The sequence below is a fragment of the Neltuma alba genome, unplaced genomic scaffold, assembly GCF_004799145.2.
Source record: "Neltuma alba isolate B1F8T4 unplaced genomic scaffold, ASM479914v2 tig00010252_pilon, whole genome shotgun sequence".
NCBI lineage: Eukaryota > Viridiplantae > Streptophyta > Magnoliopsida > Fabales > Fabaceae > Neltuma > Neltuma alba.
The window spans coordinates 20201-33885 of record NW_021635179.1 but is presented as its reverse complement, the minus strand read 5'-3'; the positions used below and the strand labels follow the sequence as shown (position 1 = coordinate 33885).

Here is a 13685-nt window from a genome sequence, read left to right as displayed (position 1 = left end):
TTGCTTTTCCATCCATGAGCATCTATCTGTGATATATTTCTCTGATACTTAATATAAGACCTATTTAATTAATTTTAATTAGATTAAAAAAATTAAGTAAGTTAGTTAATTATAAGAAAAGTGACACATTTTTTTTAAAGTACCATAATCATCTTTCTTAATACCCTCTTTCTTTCTTCTACTTGATTATGGTTGAGGGAGTATCCATAAGGATAATTTAGAAAAAATTGATAAATATGAAAAATAGATCTTATATTTAAAACCAAAACCAACTCAACAGTTGGGTTCTGTATTACCAGAGGAATATATTTGTGTGTGTGTATACATATCTCAGTTCTCTGCGCATGACATGAGTAGCTTGTTGGATGCTAATAATTGCTGCCAAGTGGGTGCTTTTTGATATGTGAAAAGGATAATATGCAGCCGAAAGCCTGAAAAGTAATACTACTCGTACATGATGTGTCATAGGTGTTTAACTCCTCACAAGTTTTTATTTTTGTTTTTTAATTTTACAAAATGTCGATACTTTTTTTGTCAAAATTAGATACTCATCTGATCCTTAATATAGGATTCAATTCTTGAGTTGGTTTTGGTCCTAAATATAAAACCCATTTCTCATATTTATCAATTTTATCTAAATTACCTCTATGAATACTCCTTCAACCATAATAAAAAAAAGAGGGAAGGGATATTAAGAAAAACGATTATGGTGTTTTAAGAAAAAAGAGTCACTTTCTTATAATTAACTAATTTACTGAACTTTTTTAATCTAATCAAATTAATTAAATGGGTCTTATATTAAGGATCGGAGGAGTATCTTTTTTTTTGTTGATAAAGGTCAAAATTAGTTATCTAATAATAACATTATTAAAAAAAATGATAACATTAAAATTTTAAAAATAGACAAATTATTCTCAGATGCTGACATATTAAGTTTAAATTTTTAAAATAATAATTGATGAGACATAAAATCATCATTATATTTTTTATACTAACCGTATTATGACTAGATGAGTAAGAAAATACTTATAAAATGAATGGACCAAAAATTGAAATTTTATATAAAATTATATGACATTATGGGATCCCGCTACTGTATAAATCAAATAGATGCAACTGCAATTGGGAATGTATCATTTTTTTTTTTGGCTTGTAATCATACATTATTGATATATAAACATTCGTATTCGGTCAAAAAAGATATATATAAACATTCGTACATCGGTAAAGAGTTTGTTCAGTATGCTTAATTCTTAATATAAGACCCAATTAATTAATTTAGAAAGATTAAAAAAATTACTAAATTATTTAATTATAAAATATGTTAAAACATGAAATTTAACTTTCCGTTTGCAGTTACGTATCTAAGGATGAAGCAGTAAAACATTTCTGTTGCAGATCAACAAAATTTTGATTTTGAAACGGGACATACCTGGGTTGAAGGTGAAGCTGTGCGCTCCGAGAACTACATATATTATCAATTAATTAGTTCAATCCATGAATTAATTAATGCCTGAATATCCTAAGTTTTACAAAAATCTAGATCAATAAAATAAAAACTGTGTTTCTCTACAATGACACTTTTTTTATATTTTTATTTTTTTGGGCTAAATATTTTATATTTCTATTAAAATCAAACATATTTTATTCTAATATTGATTTGCACAATAAACTGTTTTGAAAATTTAAACTAGGGAGAGTTACTATAAAATCCCAAATAATGAACATAATTATTAAAAAGCCCTAATGATAATAGAACAATAACAAATTTCATAGTAAGAAATGATAATTGCTCAAATTTACTGATAATTATTTTTTATTTTTAGAATCTCATTGTAATTCTTCCTTTAAAAACCAGTTATATGGTTTGGGAAATTCTATAAAAAAAGGGAAGTTTTCAATTGCTTTAAAATAGGTTTTTACAGTAAAAAGTAAGGTAATTGTATCGTTCCAAAAAAAAAAAAGTAAGATGATAAACTGATAATACGTACCACAATTAAATTAGGTCCAAATAAATTTTGTAGTTTAAACTTTAAAGTCAACCTAGATCATTATTTTTACCAAGAAATTTAAGAATTTTCTCAAATTTAAATTTAAGTGCAAAATGATGTGAGCGAATATATGGACCTCAATTAAAATGCAAAACATTCATATTTAAATACATTAAAACCAATTCAAAAGCATTCCACAAACTACAATAATATTGTATATGACACTAAAATATATGTAGACCAAAAAGAAAAGTAAGATAGAAATAGCACAAGATGAATTAATTAATGAAAAATAAAATTTATTCCTCGGAAATTATAATGATGTTTTATATAAAAATATTATGTGTTGTATGTAGAAAGGAGTTTTGCATCAGGAGTCTCCTCTCTCTCAGACTGCGCACTCATTCATTCAGGTAACTTTTGAAAATGATATAAAAAAGTAAGGGAAAATGACAATAAAATACCACTTAAATTCCAAAAAGACAAATAAGGCACCTGAATAAGCAAAATGACAAATAGGGCACTGGATACCAATCTGGAATTCATATTTTCGGTCAAAAGACCAAAATACCTTGATGAAATGCAGGAAAACCGACGCTGAAAGTGAGAGAAAGGAGAGAGGAAGACCGATGCTGATGAAATGCGGGAAGAAGGAAAGAAGAATGTTGGAAATGCTATTATCTTACTCCTTCGCATCACCATTCTGTAGAGATTGTTGATTTTGGTTGTGGGAAAGAGGATTTGTAGTGAGAGAGGGAGTGAACCGAAGCAGAAAGATGAAGCGGAAATCAGAAAACTGGCAAGCAATTACGTAACGTAACTGCTGTCATATGCCTGCTGGTTTTTAGTAAATCCCATTACGTGAATGGTAAATTTCACTATATATGTAGTTAATTATGAATTTTACAAAATACATATTATGATTTACAACTTTTGTAGTGAAAGTGACTACTTTGTTAATGGGTTTTGCAACCTGTTTTCAGGAGATAAACAACTTGTTTGTAAAAGCTAATAAAAGTGACAACTTTTGTAGTCACGTTGAATTAACTGGTTGCAAAAGCCATTTAAGAAGTGGTCATTTTCACTATAAAAGTTGTAAATATCACTGTGTGTTTTGTAAAATTCAGCGTCAAATTTTATTGATTTTTAGAAACAAGTTGCTCATCCCCTGAAAAGAGATTGCAAAACTCATTTAAGAAGTAGTAATTTTCACTACAAAAGTTCTAAATATCACTCTATGTTTTGTAAAATTCAGCATGGAATTTTATTGGTTTTTATAAACAAGTTGCCAATCCCTTGAAAAGAGGTTACAAAACTCATTTAAGAAGTGGTAATTTTCACTACAAAAGTTGTAAATATCAGTCTATGTTTTGTAAAATTCAGCATGAAATTTTATTGGTTTTTAGAAACAAGTTGCCAATCCCTTAAAAACATGTTACAAAACCCATTGAAGAAGTGGTAATTTTCACTACGAAAGTTGTAAATCTCACTATGTGTTTTGTCAAATTTAGTAGGAAATTTTATTAGTTTTTTAGAAACAAGCTGCCCATCCCTTGAAAACAAGTTACAAAACCCATTCAATAAGTGGTCATTTTTACTACGGAAGTTGTAAATCCCACTATACGTTTTGTCAAATTTAACGTGAAATTTTATTAGTTTTTACAAACAAGTTGTTTATCTCCTGAAAACAGGTTGCAAAACCCATTAACAAAGTAGTCACTTTCACTACAAAAGTTATAAATCACAATATGTATTTTGTAAAATTCATAATTAACTACATGTATAGTGAAATTTACCATTCACGTAATGGGATTTACCAAAAACCAGCAGGCATATGACAGCAGTTACGTTACGTAATTGCTTGCCATTGTTTTCTGATTTCCGCTTCGGTTCACTCCCTCTCTCACTACAAATCCTCTTTCCCACAACCAAAACCCACCAAATCAACAATCTTTACAGAATGGTAATGCGAAGGATTTAGTTTCGTCAACTGGAGGGGGTTCGGTTTCGTGGAATGGAGGGATTGATTTCATCGAGTAGAGGGATTCGGTTTCACTGAGGGGAGGGATTAGTTTCACCGAGTAGATGGATTGGTTTCGCCAAGTGGGGGCAGTTTCTCTTTCGCCGAGTGGGGGGAATTGCTTTCGCTGGGAGGAGGCGAAAGCAATAAGGGCAATTCAGTCTTTAGGCCAAAAATCAAAATTCCAGATTGGTACCTGATGCCTTCTTTGTCATTTTGCTTATTCAGGTGCCTTATTTGTCTTTTTGGAGTTCAAGTGGTGTTTTAGTGTCATTTTCCCAAAAAGTAATTAATTTTTCATCCAAATAAATGCAAAATATAAATTCTGAAATTTCGGAGAATTGTTCTAACAGTTAGCTGGAACGCACTGATTCCTTCAACTTTTTCAACTTTGATTTCATATTTTTGGGGTCCATTGGAAAGGACAAAGAAAGAGCCTTGTCACTTCCTAGCTCCAAGTTTTTCTTTGCTTCTCAAGTTTTTCATTTTCCGATCATCGTTTTCTATTTTAGAGAGAGAAAGAAAGAGGACTATGATTTCCCACCAAGTTGACGACTCACCAAGATCGTGAAGAGTCTGGTGATTGCAGTGGAATTGTGTTCCTCTGGTTATTGAAAATTTGCAAGCCAAGAATCTTAAACTGAATTCAGGTACGAAAATCAAACCCTCGTTAGTCTTTCATTTTCTGGAGCTGTCACTTACAGATTACATTTGTTACTTGTTCTTCTTTCAACTTGCACGGCACATATCTGATAGAAAGTACCACTCAAAAACAGTACATCGTTCCTTTATTGTCTAAAAAGAGCCGCAAAAAGCTTACATCTCATGGCAATAAAGCTACGACGATTGATCTTTCTTATTTTGCAGATTCCACATCTTCAAATTTACCTTTCATCAGCTTGCTGTTACGTATTTGGAGATGGAGCAGTAAAAATATTGCTCTTCAGGGAATAAAATTTTGATTTTGAAACGGTACGCACCTGAGTTCGGAAGAAAAATAGCTTTACAATGAATAAGTTAATATTTCAAGATTTTTCTAGCACGCATGTTCTATCTTTATTAAAATATTTTTATATTTTCTCTCAGAAATTTTTATGATGCGTGAAGAAAAGAAACAGAATCAAATCGTTAAGTTTTATATGTTTTATATGCATTTTTCTTTCATTTAAGTACATTTTTTCAATTTTCTTCAAACATTTTTACATTTATTTATTTATTAAACAAAATAGAAAAATTGCTAAAATCCCTCGTTAAAATATTTATTAATTAAAGGTACTTGAAATTTATTTGAAGATCAAAGCGCAACTTATCCTTGGTATGAGCGGCAGAAAAAAAAAAAAAACCTTATCCTTGTCATGTGTTGGCCAAAAAAAAAAAATCCTTATTCTTGGCACATGCAGCACATTTACATATAAGTGAAGATACGTTGAACACTGAAAAAGAGTTGCATCTACTCAATTCAGGTCACAACACTTTCTAAATAATGATTTACTTTAGTTTATTTGCCTATTTTTGTTTATAAAACTAATAAACGAACTTGTTAAAAAATGAGTACATCTGCCACTTGCACTATGTAGGAATTTCATACGATACTAGTGCTAAAAAATTTTACCTGATCTGGTCATCACAGTGCAGTTCTGTGATTACTCTCCAAAATCTCCAAGCCCACACTGAAAGTCTAACTTCATCTATCACAGGTATGAAGCAGTATCCCTCTCCTGAATTTATTTAAACACTTTCAATGTGCATGTCATCTTGTGAGTTGTCACAATTTGCAGAATATAGGATTTATTGGTAACTAACTTTTATAATTCGGACTTATCTGTAAATTTCCAATACATTTTTATTTCCAACAAAGTTTGTATAAATTAATTTACCTAAGACGTCTTCCCCAATCAATCTAAGAGATTAGATAGTAGTTTTGGCCGTTTTGAAGAATGTGTTATGCTTCATATAAAAGCAGGGGCAAAGTTCAATGATTCTTGGATTAAAAAAATGACATACCAACATGGGATTCCTAATAAAAAAAAAAAGTTTGAAAATCAAAATTTTATCCCGTAAAGATACCGCATGGCAATCTTTTTACTGCTTCATATATCCTTAAATATATAGGAGCAAACTGAACGTTAAACTTGATGAAAAATAAGACCAATTATTGTAACTTTCTTGCCATGAGATATCTCTTAAAACTTTTTGCAGCTATTTTTAGAGACCAAAGTAACTAAATCTACTGTTATAGATTGTGTTTTTCTATCAGATCAGTGCCAAGTTGAAAGAAAATGAAAGCACCCAATTTATCTGTACTTTGAGAACTGAGGTTGTGATAGCAGATAAAGTCTTAATCAAGTATAACAAATAGAAAAACACCGATCAGAGAGTGAAAGCCTAATTAAAGAGGCAAAGAAAAAGAGATTTTGATGTTCATACATTAAGTTGATGATTCTTGGCTTGGATAAGATAGTGCTCTTTCGTTTCCTTTGTTTTTTTCCCTAAAACTGAGCAAGATTATAGTCCTCAAAATATGAAATCAAAATTGAAAAAAGTTAAAGCAATATAATCATGCGATCCAGTTGATTATTATATTAGGCGTTTGGGGACGCCGTGTCCTTATCTACTTGCTTTCCAGCTGCCTTTGGACCAAATGTAAAAGTTAAAATAAAAAGGCAATGTTATATTTCTTTTTTTTTTTTTGAAACTTCAGAATTTATATTTTGCATTAATGTATTTGGAAAATTAATTATCTGTCATATCGTTTTCCAATTTGGCTCACTTATTTTATCAATTATCTTTCGGTTCATCTAACTCTAATACTGTTGGATTCAATAAATAATGATTTTTCATGTTGTCATTATTATTCGTAAAAATTTAATATGTTAATATTAGAAAATACTTTGTCAATGTTTAAAATTTTAATGCTTACCGTTTTTATTAATGAAATTAACGATATTATTGTTATGAAGATAACTTAAAAAATAATTTTTTAAATTTTATTTATCAAGCTTTGATTAAAAAAATAAGTAAAAATAAAAAAAATTATGAAAATACCTGAGAACCCCTTTTGTAAAGTCCCATCTATGACGAATGTACTTCATTGTGAAATCTTTTAAAATATTATATATTTCCCAAAAAGTGTGACTTACTAATTTCTTTGTTCTTAATGAGCACATCTATCGAACTTTAGTCATATAATTGAATCAAATTAAATATTCTAAAGCCATATAGTATAGTTAGAAAAGGATTGATACACAGAAGACAATAATACCAATAATGTGTAGAGAACATATGTTTCACATTTCCCCTCATTGATCTTTTATCTCTTAATTTCTCTTTCACTATCTTCTAATTAATTAACTAGTCAAAATGAGTCATCTAGCATTTTAATATATACTAAATCTAGCACTTGTTCGAAATGAGACATTTCCTAACCAGAGGAATGAAAAAAAGTGTCTGAATTTCATACATTTATAGAAGCTAAGGAAGGTGACCAAAAAAAAATTGAAAAAGAGAAACTAAGCATTTAGGCACAAACATAGGGTTTGTTTGGTTTTTTGTTTCGAAAACAATTTTTTGTTTTTAAAAACAAAAAAACCAAAAAGCTTGTTTGGCAATTTGTTTTTAGTTGATTGTTTTAAAAAACAAAAAAACAAAAATATATTTTTAAAAACTGAAAAACCAAAACAACTTTTACATGTTTTTTTGTTTTTGTTTTTGTGTTTTTTATTTTTTTGAAAAACTGGAGAAATTTTTTTCTCTTCTCCTCTACTACCCACTACTTATCACCACCGGTGATAACTATCATTTATCAAAGTATAGTTTTTTATTTTTTTCAAATGTGATTTTTTAAAAATTATTTTCCAAACCAATTTTTTTTTTGTTTTTGGTTTCCAAAACTTGTTCTTAAAAACAATTTTATAAAATTGTTTTGAGAATAAGAAAACAAAGAACAAAAACAAAACAGGCCCACAATTTTTTATATCTGTGATACTTCTCTAGTTTTAAGTATAAGACTCATTTTGTAGTATAATTAGTTACATTACATAGTGGATCTCTCAGTTCTCAAAGCATCAATGGCTTGTTAGGGGCTGATAATTGCTGCTGTCATGCAGACTACATTTTTTCTTCTTTCTTTCACCTTTGCATCAATCTGCCAAGGGGAAAAATAGAATCACAAAACATTAAATTTTGTTACTCTAATATCTGAACATAGCAGAGGCCCCAAAAAAACCTGTTATCAGAGCGAGAAAGCTGAGCCGAGACATTTGATCTCTCTTATTTTACTTTGGATTACGGAAAGATCGTTCTTTTCATCTTCATGATATCTTCATGAAACATTAAGTACGTAATTAACATACTTCAATTCTTCATAATGAAATTTTGAGTTAGTCAATTGATGACGATGAATGGCTCTCCTTTCAGGTCGCTATTAATACTAAATGGCAGAGGTGGGAGTGTCGTTAGCGGCAAAACTTGCTGAATATCTAGTGGATCCAACTTTACGGCGGTTGCAGTATTTGTTCTGTGTCGGCAAAATCACCAAAAACGTTCAGATCAGAAAGGAGGAGCTGATACTCAAGCAAGGAAGGGTACAGGAACGTGTTCAAGAGGCCATCAACAGGACTGAGTGGATTGACGGTGAGGTTGACAGGTGGAAGAATGATGTAAAGAGTCTCATAGCAGAGGTGGAGGAATTGGAGGACGAACTAGGGGCCAACAATGGCTGTCATGGACAATGGTATCCTACTTGGAGGAGATATGATCTCTGCAAAAAGTTGGCTAAGACAACCCAGAGGATGATTGATCTAAACACAAAGAGTGATCGCTTCAATCCATTTTCTCACCCTGTTATTATTCCAGGTATAGAATATCACTCTTCTAAAGGTTTTATGTTCTTTGAGTCAACGAAAAAAGCACATGATGAACTATGGGCAGCGTTGCAAGATGATGATAGCTCTATGATCGGATTGTGGGGTATGGGCGGTTCAGGCAAAACCACATTGGTAAAGGAAGTAGGAAAGAAAGCCAAAGCATCAAAGCTATTTGATCAAGTAATAATTACAACAGTTTCTCAAACTCCAAATATTTGGAAGATCCAAGGTGAAATTGCAGACTTGTTGGGACTCAAGCCGGAGGAAGAAACTGAAGCGGGAAGGGCAAGAAGAATTGCATTGAAATTACAAAGTTCAAACAATCGAATTTTGATTGTACTAGATGATGTATGGGATATGCTGGACCTTGAGAATATAGGGAATCCCTATAGGGACGAAGGTCCAAGAAACTGTAAACTTCTTCTTACCACACGTCGTCAAGAGGTGTGTACTATGATGGATTGCCAGAAAACAATTTCCCTGGGTTTGTTAACAGAAGGTGAAGCTTGGGATCTATTTCAAACTCATGGTAGAGTAGATGATGGTGTAAGAAAAGTGGCTCAAGAAGTTGTCGCTGAATGTAGGGGATTACCCATTGCAATTGTGGCCATGGGGAAGTGCTTAAGAAGAAAAGGACTTGATGAGATGAATGTAGCATTGCATAGATTGAGACATTCAAAGCCACTTGATGAGGATAAAGCCTTTACTATTCTCAAGTTAAGCTATGATTACTTGAAAAATGCAGAGGCTAAGTTGTTGTTCTTGGTATGTGCCATGTTTCCTGAAGATCATGAAATCGAAATTGAAGATCTTTTTAGATATGGAGTTGGATTGGGCCTATGCAAAGATGCTGACTCATTTGAAATAGCAAGGAGCCAAGTTAGAGCAGCTATAAATGTTCTCGTTGACTCTTCATTGTTGATGTTTTCTGTCAACTCCAGAGAAGAAAAATGTGTGAAAATGCATGACATAGTTCGTGATGTAGCTTTATGGGTAGCAACTCAAGAGAATAGTACCATTATGGTAAACAATGGAAAAGAATGGAATAAATTGATTTCTGATGAAGTTATAAAAGATTGCTATGCTATATCTTCATGGTATGATGATAGTATATTATTTCAATTTTTGTCTCAACTGGGTGCTCCAAAACTTGAGTTTCTATTATTAGATTCTGTGAAACTTGTTGATACATTACATGCATCATTTGAAGGCTCTACAGGACTCAAGGCATTGATTATGATGTGCAAGTATTTCGATAGGATTGAGCTACAACCTCAATCAATTCAACACTTGTCTAATCTTCGGACTTTGCGATTGCAAGGTTGGAATTTATGTGACATCTCTTTTGTGGTAAGCCTTACAAGACTTGAAATTCTTGACTTGCAAAGAAGTATGTTTGAAAGATTGCCAAATGGAATTGAAAATTTAAACAAGCTGAAGTTGTTAGATTTGTCAGATTGTTACATAGGTGAATGTTGTTGCAAAGTAATAGGAAGATGCTCACAGTTAGAAGAGTTGTATGTTACCATGCATTGTCCACAGTCAAAAATTGCAAAATGCTATGAATGCCTTATGGCCCCTACTGCTTTGATTAAACTGAGAAGGTATAGGATAGGAATTGGGGAGCATAAATTGATGTCTCAAAAGGAAAGTGCAAGATATTTACGCTTGGTTCAGTTAAATATCGCCATGTTAGGTGTAGGAATCAAGGATCTTGCACAAAGAGCAACTACAATTAAATTTCATGAGCTTGAGGGAGGCAGCAGAAGTTTCATGCCTAATGTTGTTCAAGCTATCGGAGCCATGAATGAGTTAACTAAGCTCTGTCTTAGAAGGTGTTCAGAGATGGAATGCATTGTTGACAAAATTAATACTCATGAAGATGCGATTTCCCCAAGATTGGATGAGTTAGTGCTAAAAGATATGGATAATCTTCAACAACTACATCGTGGTCTTTCTTCTTTTAGCTTGTTCCAAAAGCTAGAAACACTACATATATCCAATTGCCCTCAGTTGCTCCATATATTCCCCGCTGATTGCAACATAGGCAATCTTAAGTTTCTCAATATTTTTGGTTGTCCGAGGTTGACATCTCTCTTCCCTGTCTCTGCTGTGTGCACTCTGCTGTCCTTACAAGAGCTCCAAATAGAAAGGTGCAATGAACTGAAGCATGTAATAGAAGGAGAGGGTGGTGGTGATGCATTGGAAAGACTATGTATATCCAATTGCCCTCAGTTGCTCCATATATTCCCTGCTGATTGCAACTTAGGCAATCTTAAGTTTCTCAATATTTTTGGTTGTCCGAAGTTAAGATCTCTCTTCCCTGTCTCTGTTGTGTGCACTCTATTGTCATTACGAGAGCTCCGAATACAAAGTTGCAGTGAACTGAAGCATGTTTTAGAGGGAGAGAGTGATGGTGATGCATGGGAGAATTTGAGCTTCCCAAAATTGAAAATTTTGTCTGTTGGTGATTGCTGCAAATTAGAATCTGTATGCTCAGTCTTTTTAGCTCAAAGGTTTGTACAATTGCAGCGTCTATCCATAACAAATGCTCCTCAAATGAAATTTGTGTTCGGTGAAAATGCTGATGAAGAACAACCACTGCGTGATCAAGATGAGACTCAAATAGCTCTTTCTCTTTTGGAATACCTCACACTAACAAATCTTCCAAACCTTGTTGGAATTTGCTCAGAGAGGTATCATCTAAGGGGGCCATCTATAAAGACAATAGAATGGAAGGATTGTCCAAATCTGGTACGTGTTTGCCTCACATATTGTAATTTGATTTGCAAAAAAAAAAAGAAGTTGAAATTGCTTTTTTTTTTTTTTTAGTTTATGTAAAAAGACATCTTTGTTTACACGTCTAATTTTTCTTTATCATCCACAAAATAGCAAATAATGTTCACGCGAATAGATTTTGAGAGATGAGTTAGTCAATTAATTCATTCACATTTTGTTATTTAAAATAAGAAATAAAATTAAAATATCTAAAATCATGCACAATTTTTTTGAGCATTTGAATTTCACTCTGCTTTTGGTTTAGAATTACTCTGCATTATGGAAATAAAAATGCAATGACCAATAACAACTTTTGTTTACCATTTCAACGTCCCACAAGAAACATTGAATCTTATGGGCCCCTCTTTATAATTTTTCCTTGACTTCATTGATTGTGAAATCTATTTTCTTTTATATGCATATGGTTTATCTTTATTTAATTTACAGAAAAATTGATAGACCAAGTCTATGCAAGAATGATGCATATGGAATTTTAATCAATCTCGATTTATTGTCTTTTAGGAATTATGTTAATAGATGTCATTTTCTTTATTCCTTTTTTTCCTTTCACAAAGGATTTGCAGGAATTTGAGAGCCACCAGAGGAATGAAGAACACGAGTCGTTGGCAACTATAGAACGTATTCAACTTCATAACTGCGGAGTAGAATCCATTTCCCTCTATAAGACGCGCGTTGAAGAACAATATCCAACATTTCAATCCCTTAAAACACCTAGACTTGGATAATCATGCAAGATTGAAATTTGTCTTTTCTGCTCACATGTGTCAAAGTCTTCCAGAGTTAACTTTTATAGCCATATCTCGTTGTGAGGAGTTGGAGGCGATCTTTTCGGAGAATGAAGAGACTCAAAAAAATCCAGCTAATGCAGAATCCTGTCTGCTGAAATTAAAGAGCCTGGAAGTCTTTGGGTGCAACAAGCTTAAATTCATTTTATCTTTCATGATTGGTCCTACTGTATCAATGCTGCCACAACTAAGCACTCTAGCCATATCAAATTCTTCCGAAATGGAAGAAATTTTCAAATGCCCAAATATTGAAGATCATCACATTGATAGTAGTGAAAAGGAGATTACATTCCCGAACATGGAATATCTGAAACTTGAGAACTTGCCAAGACTTGTTAATGTCTGCCAAGGATTCAAGTTGCAGACAGGGGAGTTTTGCACGGTTGCGGTTCATGACTGCCCAAAACTTATGCCAATTATGGGTGCATCTATTCAATGGACTAAAGAGGTAACGAATATTCTGCATTTGTATTTCTCCATATTGCAAATATTTTTCTTTTTTTTTTTTTTGCAAAATTAATTAAATTCATGCGAGCTGAACATTTAATACTTTCAATTTTTTGTTTTTAATGTTTTGTTCATTTAAGCTCATGAACTGCGGTCTAATACATTCATTCGTTTCACATGCATATGAACAAGACATCTCTACATACAAAAAGCTGCTTCAAAAAACGAATCATTCTGCATTTCATGAAAGAAACCAAACGAACTACGGTTTAGTTTGTCAACTTGTGACTAGTTTGGTACTGCCGATACAAATACGATGTAAATTTTCTTCCACCATGTTATCTCACAATCAATGATAGTTCAAGTCATAGAAGTTGAAGAGAAGAAGGATTTCAGCAATGCAGAGCATTATATATTTCCGGTTTTACCATGATTCTGCCATGTAGACAAGCAATTGACTAAGATATCATATATTCTTGCATACAAATCGAAGTTACCAAATTAAGAACTGCATATCTTAACTTGTACAAATAGGTACAGATGTTGAATGTACTGCAATCTCTTTCTTTTCATAACCTTTATCAAGGAACTTAGAATATTTTATTCCCTCACCTTTCACTTCTCTGTTATATGCAGGGACTTGTAACGGAGTATGTGTTGAGATACAGCCAATTGGATAACAATGAGGCTCTCAATAATCTTCCACTTTCTGTTCTAAATATTGGAGAGTTTGATATTCAAAGTCCTAGAGTTGAACACGAGCGGCGAGTGATTGTTA

The 13685-nt window shown here is 32.4% G+C and overlaps 1 protein-coding gene across 1 annotated transcript; it reads left to right on the top strand.

Moving 5' to 3' along the window:
• Positions 1–8444: 8444 nt before the first annotated feature.
• On the top strand, positions 8445–12400 carry LOC114755350 (probable disease resistance protein At4g27220). The gene is made up of 2 exons (XM_028944227.1): positions 8445–11630; positions 12239–12400. The coding sequence occupies exons 1-2, from the start codon at positions 8445–8447 to the stop codon at positions 12398–12400; spliced, it is 3348 nt and encodes a 1115-aa protein (XP_028800060.1).
• Positions 12401–13685: the final 1285 nt, after the last annotated feature.

Bases quoted from the DNA above. Each gene is read 5' to 3' on its own strand.
- LOC114755350 (XM_028944227.1), top strand. From the start codon at position 8,445: ATGGCAGAGGTGGGAGTGTCGTTAGCGGCAAAACTTGCTGAATATCTA. The intron at 11,631-12,238 runs GTACGTGTTTGC...AAGGATTTGCAG, and splicing joins GGAAGGATTGTCCAAATCTG to GAATTTGAGAGCCACCAGAG.